Source organism: Salvelinus namaycush, chromosome 32 (genome assembly GCF_016432855.1).
Source record: "Salvelinus namaycush isolate Seneca chromosome 32, SaNama_1.0, whole genome shotgun sequence".
NCBI classification, from domain to species: domain Eukaryota; kingdom Metazoa; phylum Chordata; class Actinopteri; order Salmoniformes; family Salmonidae; genus Salvelinus; species Salvelinus namaycush.
This window is the reverse complement of record NC_052338.1, coordinates 6,247,501-6,265,000: the sequence shown is the minus strand read 5'-3', so window position 1 is coordinate 6,265,000 and position 17,500 is coordinate 6,247,501. Positions and strand designations below refer to the sequence as shown.

General features: G+C 46.3%; 1 protein-coding gene across 1 annotated transcript in view; it reads right to left on the bottom strand.

Moving 5' to 3' along the window:
• LOC120026769 (ephrin type-A receptor 7-like) overlaps positions 1–17,500 on the bottom strand; it is a 139,291-nt gene that overhangs the window by 27,708 nt on the left and 94,083 nt on the right. Inside the window, exon 5 of the mRNA XM_038971487.1 lies at positions 2,229–2,353. Coding sequence (XP_038827415.1) covers positions 2,229–2,353 — 125 coding nt within the window. The remainder of the gene's footprint in view (positions 1–2,228; positions 2,354–17,500) is intronic.

The following is a 17,500-nucleotide window of genomic DNA, read 5'->3' as shown; positions in this document are numbered from 1 at the left end:
CTATGATGAAACTGGCTCTCACGAGGACCGCCACAGGACAGGAAGACCCAGAGTTAACTCTGCTTCAGAGGATACATTCATTAGAGTTAACTGCACCTCAGATTGCAGTCCAAATAAATGCTTCAACAGAGTTCAAGTAACAGACACATCAACATCAACTGTTCAGAGGAGACTGTGTGAATAAGGCCTTCATGGTCCAACTGCTGCAAAGAAACCACTAGTAAAGGACGCCAATAATAAAGAAGAGACTTGCTTGGGCCAAGAAACACGAGCAATGGACATTAGACCGGTGGAAATCTGTCCTTTGGTCTGATGAGTCCAAATTTGATATTTTTGGTTCCAACAACTGTGTCTTTGTGGACTGGACTCAGAGTAGGTGAACGGATGATTTCTGCATGTGTAGTTCCCACCGTGAAGCATGGAGGAGGTGGTGTGATGGTGCTTAACCAGCATGGCTACCACAGCATTCTGCAACGATACGCCATCCCATATGGTTTGTGCTTAGTGGGACTGTCATTTGTTTTTCAACATGACAATGACCCAACACACCTCCAGGCTGTGTAAGAGCTATTTGACCAATAAGGAGAGTGATGGAATGCTGCATCAGATGACTTGGCCTCCACAATCACCTGACCTCAACCAAATTGAGATGGTTTGGGATGAGTTGGACCGCAGAGTGAAGGAAAAGCAGCCAACAAGTGCTCAGCATATGTGCGAACTCCTTCAAGACTGTTGGAAAAGCATTCCAGGTGAAGCTGGTTGAGAGAATGTCAAGAGTGTCCAAAGCTGTCATCAAGGCAAAGGGTGGCTATTTGAAGAATCTAAAATATATTTAGATTTTTAAAAACTTTTTTGGTTACTACATGGTTCATATGTGTTTTGATGTCTTCATTATTATTCTACAATGTAGAAAATAGTAAAAATAAAGAAAAACCCTTGAATGAGTAGGTGTCCAAACTTTTGACTGTTACTGTGTGTGTGTGATATATATTTTTATTTACATTGTTTTTTAAATTATATATATATATATTTTTTTACATAGGCTCTATTTTAAATCAGACTTGTGTGATTTAAAATGGCTTTGATTCTAAAGGTTAACGCGTGGCAGTGAAATGACGCGCATAAACCGTCAGCGTCAAAGCAACATAGTGAATGGAGAGAACTCACCAATCACCAATCACAAAGCTTTAAGGTAGCCAAAGCCCTATGATTTGCAAGCATGTCTTTGAACGCGTGCGAGTGTGTGTGCGTGCGCCCCTGTTTGCTTGTCATCGTGCGGTAATGAGGATTTGGAGGCGTCTGCTCTTTAACGCTGTCGTACGTGTGGAGAGAAGAGAAGAGCGAAAAGAGCACACCGAGATAGACTGACAGGCGCAATGAGAATCCCTGTGGAGAGACCATTAATAGTGGACATGGTGGAATTGAGAGATGGATGGTGCTCCCAAGAGTGGGATGTGATGGAGGGAGATAATGCAGTGCCAAAATAGTGTAACAGAAAGAGAGACGACTTAAAAGAAGGAGTGGGCCAAGAGATGAGTTGAGAGTGTGACCGAGTTTAATTGAGAGGGAGTGCGACGGAGTAGCGTCGTTGAATGCGTGAAAGAGACGTTGCGCGAAAGAGCGGACTTGAGATTAAATGCAACGCGATGGAGTTGCGAGTGTGATGGAGTAACATTTTTTCAAAGTGTCGTTTGTGACGGAGTTACAAAATATGACGGCGTTGACAGTTGAAATGTGACCGTATATGACGGAGTTGACAGTTGAAATGTGACCGTATATGACGGAGTTGACAGTTGAAATGTGACCGTATATGACGGCGTTGACAGTTGAAATGTGACCGTATATGACGGAGTTGACAGTTGAAATGTGACCGTATATGACGGCGTTGACAGTTGAAATGTGACCGTATATGACGGCGTTGACAGTTGAAATGTGACCGTATATGACGGCGTTGACAGTTGAAATGTGACCGTATATGACGGCGTTGACAGTTGAAATGTGACCGTATATGACGGCGTTGACAGTTGAAATGTGACCGTATATGACGGCGTTGACAGTTGAAATGTGACCGTATATGACGGCGTTGACAGTTGAAATGTGACCGTATATGACGGCGTTGACAGTTGAAATGTGACCGTATATGACGCCGTTGACAGTTGAAATGTGACCGTATATGACGGAGTTGACAGTTGAAATGTGACCGTATATGACGGAGTTGACGGCGTTACCTTTTCGTAGTACTTGATCTCGTACTCGGTGCGGCTGTTGTTGGGGTAGCTCGGTTCCCGCCACACCAGGGTGAGGCTGCGCTGCTCAATCTTCTCCGCACGCAACTCACTCACCAGAGAGGGCGCTAGTGAGAAAAAGAGAGAAGGGGAAAGGACAGAGGAGGGGGGGGGGGGGTCGGGTGAAAGGGAGAGAAGAAAATAAATAATGAAATGCATTTGTCGAAGTTCTGTCTGGGACGACTGCATTGAAGTCATACATATATCCTTCCTGGTTGGCCCTGTCCGGGGGTATCGTCGGATGGGGCCACAGTGTCTCCTGACCCCTCCTGTCTCAGCCTCCAGTATTTATGCTGCATTAGTTTATGTGTCGGGGGGCTAGGGTCAGTTTGTTATATCTGGAGTACTTGTCCTGTCTTATCCGGTGTCCTGTGTAAATTTAAGTATGCTCTCTCTAATTCTCTCTTTCTTTCTCTCTCTCGGAGGACCTGAGCCCTAGGACCATGCCTCAGGATGACCTGACATGATGACTCCTTGCTGTCCCCAGTCCACCTGGCCGTGCTGCTGCTCCAGTTTCAACTGTTCTGCCTGCGGCTATGGAACCCTGACAGGTTCACCGGACGTGCTACCTGTCCCAGACCTGCTGTTTTCAACTCTCTAGAGACCGCAGAAGCGGTAGAGATACTCTTAATGATCGGCTATGAAAAGCCAACTGACATTTACTCCTGAGGTGCTGCACCCTCGACAACTACTGTGATTATTATTATTTGACCACGCTGGTCAAATATGAACATTTGAACATCTTGGCCATGTTCTGTTATAATCTCCACCCGGCACAGCCAGAAGAGGACTGGCCACCCCTCATAGCCTGGTTCCTCTCTAGGTTTCTTCCTAGGTTTTGGCCTTTCTAGGGAGTTTTTCCTAGCCACCGTACTTCTACACCTGCATTTGTTGCTGTTTGGGGTTTTAGGCTGGGTTTCTGTACAGCACTTTGAGATATCAGCTGATGTACGAAGGGCTATATAAATACATTTGATTTGATTTGATGATACAAGTGTTATGATGTTAGCAGTGAGTGGAGTGGGTCTCCATACAGATCTGGACGAAGATACATCTTTGTATTTATTGATGGCTGGAGGGTGGGTGGAGATGTTCTCTCCCTCTGAGACTCTGCCCTCCTCAGAACATTTGCTTCTGACTCAATAATATCCAGTACATGCACTGTTGTAACACTGAACATGAAGACTGCAAAAGTATATTTCCACATTCTATGAGAAATACTTTACCACATGACCTGAGGTGACCAGGAAAACGTCCCTTGTTACCACTGATGCTCTGAAAGCTCCGCCCACTTGGCAAGCTATAATTAAGGAGTCATTAACGAGGTAAGGCAAAATTTGTTGCCACTCAAGCCTCTACAGGAACACTTAGGGCTCCTGAGTGGCGCAGCGGTCTGAGGCACTGCATCTCAGTGCAAGAGGCGTCACTACAGTCCCTGGTTCGAATCCAGGCTGTATCACATCCGGCCGTGATTGGGAGTCCCATAGGGCGGCGCACAATTGGCCCAGCGTCGTCTGGGTTTGGCTGGGGTAGGCCGCCATTGTAAATAAGAATTTGTTCTTGACTCTCGTCTAGTTAAATAAAGGTCAAATTAAAAATTAAAAAGTGCAGCTCATTGTCAGTCAAAGACCATTATGGTTGAAGCCTTATTTCATTACCACAATCCATATTTTGCTAATGAGCAGAAAATAGTCAGTAGACATTCATTTTCTTTCCATTGCCATGTATTTTCAGGCCATCAGTTGATCCATGTTTCAATACGTGCAATTCTCTTTCTTTCTAAACCTCTCTTTCAAGTCTGAATTTCTGTCCTCATTCCTTATTATTACACTTCTATTATCTTCCCGAGATCCCGTCACTTTTCCCCCCCTTCACAAACACAATTCCTTTCTATCAAACCAATACACTTCATGACCAAAAGTATGTGGACACCTGTTCGTCGCACATCTCGTTCCAAAATCATGTGACCATGCCCCTTCCGTCTCCCTTTTCAGTAGGACCAGTATTGATGTCGTTTGGAGGCGAGGATCACAGCCAGGGCCGACCTGGTCTTTCTGAGTATCCCTCCCTTCTTAAAATTTGATCTCTCCTCTTTAGAAACAAAAGAAGAATACATTATTGATATTGGTCTGGGTCTTACTGGCAGCTAATGAGGGCTGCACACAGCCTGTTCAATTGCAACTACAGGCTGCAACTCAATCATGAGACAATAGAGTGAAATGGGCTGGTAAAAGACAGAAAGCCATCGGATAGAAATCCTCGGAGTGTGTGTGTGTGTGTATTTGTAATGTATGTGCATTCACAAGTGCATTGCCATGTGTTTGTGTATTTGTACAGTGTGTGCAAGCATACATTGTTGTGTTGGCGCGCGCGCGTATCCATCTCCATCTACTCTCATCTCAGTAAAAGGCAGCCTTCTATACCCAGAAGTGCCTCAACAGATTACAGTACAATCATTGAACAGACTACCTTAACGTAAAGAACTTTAGACACAGGAGCATATACACTGAGTGTACAAAACATTCCTAATATTGAGTTGTATCCCCTTTAGCCTTCAAAACAGCCTCAATTCATTGGGACATGGGACTCTACAAGGTGTCGAAAACGTTCCACAGGGATGCTGGCCCATGTTGACTCCAATGCTTGCCACAGTTGTGTCAAGTTGGCTGGATGTCCTTTGGGTGGTGGACCATTCTTGATACACGCGGGAAAATGTTGAGGTGAAAAACCCAGCAGCGTTGCAGTTCTTGACACACTCAAACCGGTGCGCCTGACACCTACTACCATACCCCGTTCAAAGGCACTTAAATCTTTTGTCTTTCCCATTCACCCTCTGAATGGCACATAAGGAATCCATGTCTCAATCGTCTCAAGGCTTAAAAATCATTTTCAACACGTCTCCTCCTCTTCATCCACACCGATTGAAGTGGCTTTAACAAGTGACACCAATACGGGATCATAGCTTTCACCTGGATTCACCTGGTCGGTCTGTCATGGCAAGAGCAGGTGTTCCTAATGTTTTGTACACTCAGTGTATACTGTATTGCAAACAAACATACACACCCCGGCATACATGATATGGTGAGACACACACACAGATAAGCATAGGCAGGCACACAGACAGAGACGGGCACAAACAGCCAACTGGACAAACAGACCAATAGCACCAGGGAAGAGCGAGAAAGAGGGAGAGGCACTACTTTAAGCAGTAAGTGCTGTATTAGATACACCAAGAACACACTGTCAACTTGCTCTGCCTTCTAAAACGCTCGGCTATTGTTTGCTGTTCTTTTGTGATGAATTATGCATGGAGACTGACTGCTTAAAAACTCTGGCTCACATGAGGTCGGGCTCACAGCGTAACTCCGTCTGACAGAATCCTAGCTGCGGACACATACCCAGACGCGGCCGTAGTACCGCTTGGTCTTCAGTCTCAAAAACACTAACACACTCCGAGGGAGAACATTAAACCACTAACACACTCCGAGGGAGAACATTAAACCACTAACACACTCCGAGGGAGAACATTAAACCACTAACACACTCCGAGGGAGAACATTAAACCACTAACACACTCCGAGGGAGAACATTAAACCACTAACACACTCCGAGGGAGAACATTAAACCACTAACACACTCCGAGGGAGAACATTAAACCACTAACACACTCCGAGGGGGAACATTAAACCACTAACACACTCCGAGGAAGAACATTAAACCACTAACACACTCCGAGGGAGAACATTAAACCACTAACACACTCCGAGGGAGAACATTAATACACTACACACCCTGGTAGTGTAGTTGCAAAAACAGAATTATAGATTGTGAAGAAAACACACACTTGGAAAGGACAGGGGTTTAGTTACATAGACCAACGTAGTAATGCACATACCAAACACACAGAATGACGCGCACATTCCATCTTGCACCGGCACACACACTGACCCCCCACACACACACCTAAACACAAACACACTCTAATATCTAGTTTCCCGTCCAGTCTGAAAGCAGCTGGTGTGTGTCCATGGGGTTGACCCTGTTTGAATGAAAGGAAATTGATGCTGAGAGAAGACTATGTGTGTGTGTGTGTGTGTGTGTGTGTGTGTGTGTGTGTGTGTGTGTGTGTGTGTGTGTGTGTGTGTGTGTGTGTGTGTGTATGAATGGGAGATGGATGCTGACAGGAGACAGAATTGGCTGTGGCAGACCAAGCCTCATTTCCACAGGCAATAGACTGAGGTTACGGCCTTCAGGGCTCCACTGTAATCAAGGCCCGGACCCCATGGCTAGCCAGACAGATGAGCAACACCACAGCCTTAACAGCCTCATCATAGATCGCATCCACAAAATTACATGGAGGGAAAGACAGACAGACAAACAGATCCAATCCCTTTCATTTTAACAAAGATTTTTTCAAGGTGTGGAAGATAATGAAGCTACGTGGTGTGGTGGCTCAGTTCTGGCAGGTGTCTACGCAGGTGGTGTACACAAAGGTGCAGTATAAATATGACAAAAAAAGACAGCTATGCGACAGGTAGGTAGTGGCACAAAATGGCCCCCGCCTCCACAGTTGCACGTGGATTCTATACTCACGTAACCAACCAAGGTGCAGTTTAAAAATGTTACATTGTGAAAACAAAGAAGACGATGTGGTGGCGGCGGCTCTATTGCAGGTAATTAATACAATTTGGCACAAAATGGCCTCCATGTTCCACAGTTGCACGTGCCTTCCATCTTGACGCAGCAAACAAACATGAATAAGATGGCGATGATAGAGATGGCAGCTTCGCTTCAAGTCCTTAGGAAACTGTGCAGTATTGTGTTTTTTTATGTATTATTTCTTATATTGTTAGCTCAGAAAACCTTAAGTGTTATTACATACAGCCAGGAAGAACTATTGGATATCAGAGAGACGGCAACTTACCAGCACAACCATTACTACTACGAATACGACTTTCACAAAGCGGATCCTTTGTCTGCACCTCCCTGGGCATTTGAACTGATTCCAGAGGCCGACCCAAAACAATGATGTCGTAGCAGAGGGTGCCGGAGCGGTCTTCTAGTGAGGCTTCGGATCCGTGCACACCATCCATCGCTTCCAAGTATATTACTCGCTAATGTCTAGTCCCTAGTTAACAAAGTCAACGAAATTAGGGCAAAAGTTGCTTTCCAAAGAGATATCCGGGATTGTAACATACTCTGTTTCACGGAGACATGGCTAGCTGGGGACATGCTGTCAGTGTCTGTACAGCCAACAGATTTTCAGTGCATCGAGCCGACGGGAACAAACATCTCTCTGGTAAGAAGAAGGGCAGGGGTGTATGTTTCATGATTAACGACTCATGGTGTACTTGTAACAACATACAAGAACTCAAATCCTTTTGTTCACCTGACCTAGAATTCCTCACAATCAAATGCCGACCGTATTATCTCCCAAGAGAAATCTCCTCGGTTATCGTCCCTGTCGTGTATATCCCCCCACAAGTGGATACCAAGACGGTCATCAAGGAACTTCACTGGACTTTATGCAAACAAAGCTACCTTAACTATATCAGCATATCAATTGCAGTACACGAGCGAATAACACACTCGACCACTGCTACTCTAACTCCCACGATGCATACAAGGCCCTCCCCCGCCCTCCTTTTGGCAAATTTGACCATGACTCCATCTTGTTGCTCCCCTACTATAGGCAGAAACTTAAACAGGAAGCGCCCGTGCTTAGGTCTATCCAACGCTGGTCTATCCAAACGGATTCCAGGCTTCAAGATTGCTTCGATCACGTGGACTGGGATATGTTCCGGGTAGCCTCAGACAATAACATTGACGTATACATTGACTCGGTGAGCGAGTTTATTAGCAATTGGATAGGAGATGTTGTACCCACTGTGACTATTAACGCCTTCCCTAACCAGAAACTGTGGATTGATGGCAGCATTTGCGCAAAATTGAAAGCACGTACCACTGCATTTAATCATGGCAAGGCGACTGGAAACATGACCGAATACAAACAGTGTAGTTATTCCCACCGTAAGGCAATCAAACAAGCAAAGTGTCATTATAGAGACAAAGTGGAGTCACAATTCAACGGCTCAAACACGAGACATATGTGGCAGGGTCTACAGACAATCACGGATTACAAAAAGAAAACCAGCCCCGTTACGGACATCGACGTCTTTCTCCCAGACAAATTAAACAACTTCTTTGCGTGTTTTGAGGAGAATACAGTGCCACCAACACGGCCCGCTACCAAAGACAGTGGGCTCTCCTTCTCCGTGGCCAATGTGAGTGAAACATTTAAACTTGTTAACCCTCGCAAGGCTGCTGGCCCAGACGGCATCACTAGCCACGTCCTCAGAGCATGCGCATACCAGCTGGCATGTGGCTTGTCACCGAAAAGCCTCACTAACTTTACAGGTGCACAATCTGCCTGGTACGGCAACTGCACCGCCCACAACCGCAGGACTCTCCAGAGGGTAGTGAGATCTGCACAACGCATTACCGGGGGCAAACTACCTGCCCTGCAGGACACCTACAACACCCAATGTCACAGGAAGGCAAAAAAGATCATCAAGGTCAATAACCACCGAGCCACTGCCTGTTCACCCCGCTTCCACCCAGAAGGCGAGGTCAGTACAGGTGCATTAGAGCTGGGACCGAGAGATTGAAAAACAGCTTCTATCTCAAGGCCATCAGATTGTTAAACAGCCACCACTAGCACAGAGAGGAGGCTGCCTACCTACATACTTGATATCATTGGCCACTTTAATAAATGGAACACTAGTCACTTTAATAATGTCACTTGAATAATGTTTACATATCTCGCATTACTCATCTCATATGTAAATACTGTATAATGTATCCTTCACTATCTATTCTTTACTATCTATTGCATCTTAGCCGCTCTGTCACTGCTCATCCATATATTTTATACGTATATATTCTTATCCCATTCCTTTACTAGATTGTGTGTATTAGGTTTTGTTGTGGAATTGTTATATATTACCTGTTAGATACTGCTGCACGGTCGGATCTAGAAGCATAAGCATTTCGCTACACTCGCAATAACATCTGCTAACCATGTGTATGTGACCAATAAAATGGGATTTGATGATTTGATGTGAAGGTGCACTACACTGCTACTCGTAATCACTGAAGACAGGCAGTGGAGCTGTGGTCCCTCAGCACCACCACAGAGAAGGAGAGTGTGTATGAATCAATCTCTCCCTCTCTCTCTCCCTCCCTCCCTGTCTCTTTCTCCAGGGACTGTTCTTCCCTACAGCCCTGTTTATGCCTCTGCAGTGAATACATCCACCTTACCATGCAGGGATTTCTTTGTTCTACTTGTCTCTCTCTCTCGCGCGCGTGTGTATGTGTTTGTACGTACACACAAAAAAGACTTGAGTGATTAAGCCAACGGGTATCAACCAATCATGATAGGGAAGTTAACAGGCTGTAAGTACAGTATTACTCTAAACATCTACAAGGTTAAAACGGGCTTGGGGAGGAAAGGAGTGTAGTGTTAGAGGCATCCTGCATCTCCGGCGCCCTGCCTGACGCATCTCCGGCGGCCTGCCTGACGCATCTCCGGCGCCCTGCCTGATGCATCTCCAGCACTACCTAATGCATCACCTAATGCATCACCTAATGCATCACTGCCTAATGCATCACTGCCTAATGCATCACTGCCTAATGCATCACTGCCTAATGCATCACTGCCTAATGTATCACTGCCTAATGCATCACTGCCTAATGCATCACTGCCTAATGTATCACTGCCTAATGTATCACTGCCTAATGCATCACCTAATGTATCACCTAATGCATCACTGCCTAATGCATCACTGCCTAATGCATCACTGCCTAATGCATCACTGCCTAATGTATCACTGCCTAATGCATCACCTAATGCATCACCTAATGCATCACTGCCTAATGCATCACTGCCTAATGCATCACCTAATGCATCACCTAATGCATCACCTAATGCATCACCTAATGCATCACCTAATGCATCTCCGGTACTGTCTATGTGTTTATGTATGTTTGTGTGTATGTCTGCCGGAGGCTTGGCATAGGCAAATGAGCTCAGAACAATGCCACTATAAACACTAAGATACTGGGGGACAGTAACACATCTTTGGGGAGAGGGTAGAATTTGTAAAAATGTTTCTGCGATCTGAATGCCACTACATTGTGTGTGTGTGTGTCCACGTGTGTATACCCACCCGTAGAGTGTGTCAATTCCCCTATATCTAAAATGCCTCTCTGTGACAGTCACGACATTCACCAAATCCAACACAACACAAATCATTCAACACATGAATAAGCCGCTGCCATCAAAATAGCCCTCTCCCTTTGCCTTAAATCAGAATCTGTGTGAGCCACAAAGACAGACCCGCGATAATGATGTTGTGTTGTGGCCCAGCATCACCCCTCCCAGGGCTCACTATCTGGCAATGGCCCCCACTTTTAATCTGGGTCTATCAGCCAAACCAGCGGAGGCACGCTATCTGGCAGGATGTCCCCCGCTCCCTGTGTAATCTGCCCTATCAGCATTCTGTCTGTCTGCAGGCCCCACGCCGGCCCAGATAAAAAAACTCACAATTACACCGGTACTATGGCTACCCAAAATAGGAAGGGGAAGAAAGAGAGGGAGGAAGGGGAAGAAAGAGAGGGAGGAAGGAGGAGAAAGAGTGGGAGGAAGGAAAGGAGGAGAAAGAGTGGGAGGAAGGAAAGGAGGAGAAAGAGAGGGAGGAAGGGGAAGAAAGAGGGGGAGGAAGGAGAAGAAAGAGGGGGAGGAAGGGGAAGAAAGAGAGGGAGGAAGGGAAAGAGAGGGAGGAAGGAAGGGGAAGAAAGAGAGGGAGGAAGGAAGGGGAAGAAAGAGAGGGAGGAAGGAAGGGGAAGAAAGAGAGGGAGGAAGGAAGGGGAAGAAAGAGAGGGAGGAAGGAAGGAGAAAGAGGGAGGAAGGAGGAGAAAGAGGGAGGAAGGAGGAGAAAGAGAGAGAGGAAGGGGAAGAAAGAGAGGGAGGAAGGAGGAGAAAGAGGGAGGAAGGAGGAGAAAGAGGGAGGAAGGAGGAGAAAGAGAGGGAGGAAGGAGGAGAAAGAGGGAGGAAGGGGAAGAAAGAGAGGGAGGAAGGAGAAGAAAGAGTGGGAGGAAGGGGGAGAAAGATAGGGAGGAAGGAGAAGAAAGAGAGGGAGGAAGGAGGAGAAAGAGTGGGAGGAAGGAGGAGAAAGAGAGGGTGGAAGGGGAAGAAAGAGAGGGAGGAAGGAGAAGAAAGAGTGGGAGGAAGGGGAAGAAAGATAGGGAGGAAGGAGAAGAAAGAGAGGGAGGAAGGAGGAGAAAGGGGGAGGAAGGGGAAGAAAGAGAGGGAGGAAGGAGGAGAAAGAGAGGGAGGAAGGAGGAGAAAGAGGGAGGAAGGAGGAGAAAGAGGGAGGAAGGAGGAGGGGATATTGCAGAGGATTCGGGCGGCAGAATAGAGGCTATTATCGTTGGCCATTTTCATTCATATGAACCTCTGTGTGTGTGTGTGTCTGTGTGAGTGTGAGCGACGCGTGTTCGGCGAGAAAACACACACCTGAGACAGGATTCTGCTGTACGTGAAGAGAGTGGGAGAGAAGACACATGCCACAGATACATTTCCATCTAAAGTGCATGATTATAGACTGTGTGGGCTCATTATGTGTGTGCTTGCATGTATCTGTGTTTGCATGTGTGTGTACACTGAGAACCAGGGGAGAGTGACAGAGTGATTGAACATGTCCGCCTGTGGGTGGATGGACGGGTGCCAGGGAAGTGAGTTAACGAGAGAGGCACATGAAGTTGAGTCCCCCTCCCCCACCCAAATTCATCCAAAACACACGTATCCAAAATCATTCTCAAATGTGTCGGTGTCAAACCAGATTCCCAGTAAGTGATTTGGACAGACTAGCTCCTGAATAAATCAAACAGCTCAGTCCTCCAGTAACTGAATCTCTTAATGTAGCTGTGTGCAAGGCGATTCTACTCCTGCGCTTTCTGGATGAGTGTGTGCTTCTCCGTCTTCGTTTACGTCAAGTATTATGACACTTGCTGTAAGCCAGGCAGCCTGTGGTGGGGCTCCACACATATTGGGACAGGCAGACCTGCCGCCACGGTTTGGCAGAGGAGACGACGAGAGCTCAACACAACCTGACAGAGCACACAGTCAGGGGAAACGACACACACACACACACACACACACACACACACACACACACACACACACACACACACACACACACACACACACACACACACACACACACACACACACACACACACACACACACAAGCCCACACACACAAGCCCACACACACAAGCCCACACACACAAGCCCACAAACAGAAAAAAGACACAAAATACGTTTAGAGGGGATGAGTTCACGGGGAGTGCAGAGTGAAGTTTGAGAGAATAAAGTGCTGATTGTAGGAGAAAGACAGCCACAACGCGATGGATACGCTTACTGTATATTACGAACACACTCTGCACAAGGCCTGTCACTGTCGTCACTGTCGTGTCTGACAGGCCAGCAGGAGGGTGACACAGACAGTTGAGCTCATCAACAAACCACCGGAGACACACACACACACACACACACACACACACACACACACACACACACACACACACACACACACACACACACACACACACACACACACACACACACACACACACACACACACACACACACACACACACACCCATTGACAGCTAGCTGCACAATGAAGAACTCAACAGTTGTGAGGAGGAGAAAATGAAAGAGAGGAGAGAGGAGGAGGGATTGAGAGGAACAATTCTTCACATTTCCTCTCCTTTTATGCAGATGAAAGACATGTTTTCACCTCTCGCGCTCGGAGACACTTCCCTGTGGAGACCTCTGTTCAAAATGAGCCCACTGATTAACCAAGGGTGGCTGTGTCTTCGCGTGCTTGTCACAGTCTGTGTGACTGTGTGTGTGTTTGTCTTCTATGTGTGTGTTGGTTTTGCGGTGGCGTGTACGTGACCGTATGTTGTCTAAACACCAAAACATCAATTCAAAGTACTATACCGGCGAATGATAAAATATGTGCCCATAGAGCCCAATGATAAGCCAGCCAGGCTAACCAATTAAAATTCTCATCACTGACTGACAAAGCGTCTTATGTGGCAGGGCATCAGCCATGAAAAGCCACTTGATGACTCAATTCATTTGGCGGTCGCTGAAGCCTCACCTAGCCCATAACTTCTCATTAGGGGATCCAAAAGACTTGGCTGGCACACACAGACAGGCAGACAGACACTTATCAAAGGGAGAGAGAGGAGTTACAATTTTTGGAGAAATTCTGTGACCAGGAAATGAGTAAGGAGTTCTCTGCCTGCAGGGTGAGGAGGTGAAGTCATTCACGAGAAAGTAACACAAAACCGCTGTCTTTCTCCCACACGAAGAGGTGCAGATGCACCGCGCCCACACACACTCCAACATTAATTGACACATCACACTAGAATACAACTGCAGCCCAAACTTAAATGTAAATGCGATTACAGTTCCACGTGCTACCTCTCCTTCCCTCTGATATCCCCGTCTTCCACCATCTTCTTTTCTCTCCTTTCCTCCCCCGTTGTCATTCAACTGTTCCCTGTTCTGTACTTTGTCATGTAGTTGTAGGTTTTGCGTCGACTCCAGGAAGAGTAGCTGCTGCACGTGCTGTAGCTAATGGGGATCCTAATAAACTCAAGTAAACCCCCTGTTCTCCCCATATCCTTTCCACCTCCTGGCTAACCTCCTGTCCCCCTCTCTCCTCCTGTGATCTAGCCCCCCCCCCCCCCCCCCCCCTCCACCCCCTCCCTCAGTAGGATACCCAGAGAGCTGCAGTGAGCGCCCATGCCTCTCCACAGGGACCAGGGCATCTAAAGCAGTCCAAATAAATCCTCTGAAGATATTGAAAATGTCAACCCCCCCCCCTCCTCTTCCTCTCCCCCTCATCTAAAGGGCTTTAAACATGCCACTGGGGGGCTCAACAACTGGAGAGGCCACCGCTCTGGGGCCGGGGGGGGATTGGGGCTTATGTGGCTTTTCGGTTCCAGCAAAACGAGTCTGCGAGTGTACAGCGCTGCATACAGAGCCCTCAGCGCACTCGCTCTCCGTGCACTGTAGGCTACGATACCTCGTATTCGGGAGGGAAACAACGGATCTGACGTGTTTGTGTTTATGAGTCGGTTATTAGAGTGAACAAAATGCTGCGTATGGCAGTTTTTTCCCCAGACTAACGGGCTAAAATACATTCGTTCAAATGGGCAGGATATTGTATACATAGCCTACAGAAATGTGATCAGTCAAGAGTTCATGCGGATATATTCGGATCTGGTTAAAGGCTGACAAATTGGTAGTTTCAATGAAAATACTCTTTGTAACAGGACTATAGGTATGGAACCACTGTGATTTTAGATACACAGAGTAACCATAGCCTATCATTAAAAGGGACTGCAGTAAATCTATTACTGGGCTCTCACCATAAAGTCACATGCACAATGATCAGCTTTCGTAGGAGTTTCCATCGGCCATTTATTCATTGACGTCACCGGGGACAGACACATCAGGGTCCAACATCAACATAGGCTTTATGATTGAACAGTATATTTCAGCTGAAACATAAGCCCTAGTCGGACGTGATTCGTTTAACTGGGGAGGTCAGGTGATGTAATCGTGTGCACGACCACAAAACACCACATCTGTCATTTTAGTCTGGTACAAATCTGCCACGTCAGTCAATTTTACATGGAGGTAGATGAACAATCCCAGCCAGAATAACCTATTGTTTTTTGGCAAATTCCAAGATCCTCCGATAATAGCCGACTCATCCCGTGCGCGACGACATCCCTGTGTTTTCCCGAGACGTTACAGAGTTTTACAGGCGCTGCTCGCAGTTTGAGGAAGAAAACTAACTGATTCGATCAATGGATGCTTAAAACAAAGTTCCGCGCACATATTTCGTATGAACGGCCGACATTTAAAACTTTTCGGGAAATGGCAAGTTCACGTTCTCATCCATAACTGCATGTCAAGTGCAGGACATCTACCGGGATCACATTTCCTAAATGTTAATATTATGGAGAGACGTAAATGTTTGGCAGCCGAGCACGAGGTTTCAGTGTAGCCTTTCATCGTCTCGTCATGTTGAAATATCTTCACGCCTGAAGTAAAAACCTCCAGGCTTCCTTCGTAAAACTCAATGAAATGAAAAGAATGTAGAATTACAGGGGGCAGTTTGAAAAAACGAATACCGCTCAAATAGTCATCTGAAATAAGGCACACGCTAGGATAACAATTACAGTGCATTCCGAAAGTATTCCGACCCCTTGACCTTTTCCACATTTTGTTACGTTACAGTCTTATTCTAAAAATGATAAAATGATTGTTTCTCCTCGTCATTCGACACACAATACCCCATAATGACAAAGCGAAAACGGGTTTTTAGAAATGTTTGCCAAAAAAAACAAAATTACAGAAATACCTTATTTACATAAGTTTTCAGACCCTCTGCTAAGAGATTCAAAATTGAGCTCAGGTGCACCCAGTTTCCATTGATCATCCTTGAGAAGTTTCTACAGTTTTATTGGAGTCCACCTGTGGTAAATTCCTTTGATTGGACATGATGTGGAAAGGCACACACCTGTCTATATAAGGTCCCACAGTTGACAGTGCATGTCAGAGCAAAAACCAAGCCATGAGGTTGAAGGAATTGTCCGTAGAGCTCCGAGACAGGATTGTGTCGAGGCACAGATCTGGGGAAGGGTACCAAAACATGTCTGCAGCATTGAAGGTCCCCAAGAACACAGTGCCCTCCATCATTCTTAAATGGAAGAAGTTTTGAACCACCAAGACTCTTCCTAGAGCTGTCCGCCTGGCCAAACTGAGCAATCGGGGGAGAATGGCCTTGGTCAGGGAGGTGACCAGGAACCCGATGGTCACTGACAGAGCTCCAGAGTTCCTCTGTGGCAATGGGAGAAACTTCCAGAAGGATAACCATCTCTGCAGCACTCCACCAATCACGTATTTTTGGTAGAGTGGCCAGACGAAAGCCACTCCTCAGTAAAATGCACGACAGCCCACTTGGAGTTTGCCAAAAGGCACCTAAAGGTCTCTGACCATGAGAAACAAGATTCTCTGGTCTGATGAAACCAAGATTGAACTCTTTGGCCTGAATGCCAAGCATCACGTCTGGTGGAAACCTGGCACCATCCCTACGGTGAAGCATGTCTCTGGCAGCATCATGCTGTGGAGATGTTTTTCAGCGGCAGGGATTGGGAGAGTAGTCATGATCGAGGAAAAGATGAACGGAGCAAGTACAGAGAGAACATTGATGAAAACCTGCTCCAGAGCTCTCAGGACCCCAAACTGGGGTGATGGTTCACCTTCCAACAGGCCAACGACCCTAAGCACACAGCCAAGACAACCCTGGAGTGGCTTTGGGACAAGTCTCTGAATGTCCTTGAGTGGCTCAGCCAGAGCCCGAACTTGAACATGATCGAACATCCCTGGAGAGACCTGAAAATAGCTGTGCAGCGATGCTCCCCATCCAACCTGACAGAGCTTGAGAGAATCTGCAGAGAAGAATGGAAAAACTCCCCAAATACAGGTGTGCCAAGCTTGTAGCGTCATACCCAAGAAGACTCGAGGCTGTAATCGCTGCCAAAGGTGCTTCAACAAAGTACTAAGTAAAGGGTCTGAATACTCATGTAAATGTAATATTTCGAGGTATTTTTTAAATAAAAACTTGTTTTTGCTTTGTCATTATGGGGTATTGTGCATCGATGGATTAAATAGTTATTTTTCTCATTCATTTTAGAATAAGGCTGTAACATACAGTAACAAAACGTGGAAGAAGTCAAAGGGTCTGAATTCTTTCCAAATGCACTGTACCAACGTCTCTAATAACCCTTTCTAATCCTGTCCAAATAGGGATATGGACTTCTAGTCAAGACATTTCATAACCGGATCACCAGATCTTGTTAATCTGAATAATAGTCATGAAAATACCGTTGGGTGTTGCGCAACAGCTTATCCTACACAACACACACAATCTCACACACAATCTACAAGCACAATTCCAATGTGACATGATAGACCAGACCACACAGACACAGACACTCTGACAAAGACACATCACATGCAGTGGGGAGAACAAGTATTTGATACACTGCCGGTTTTGCA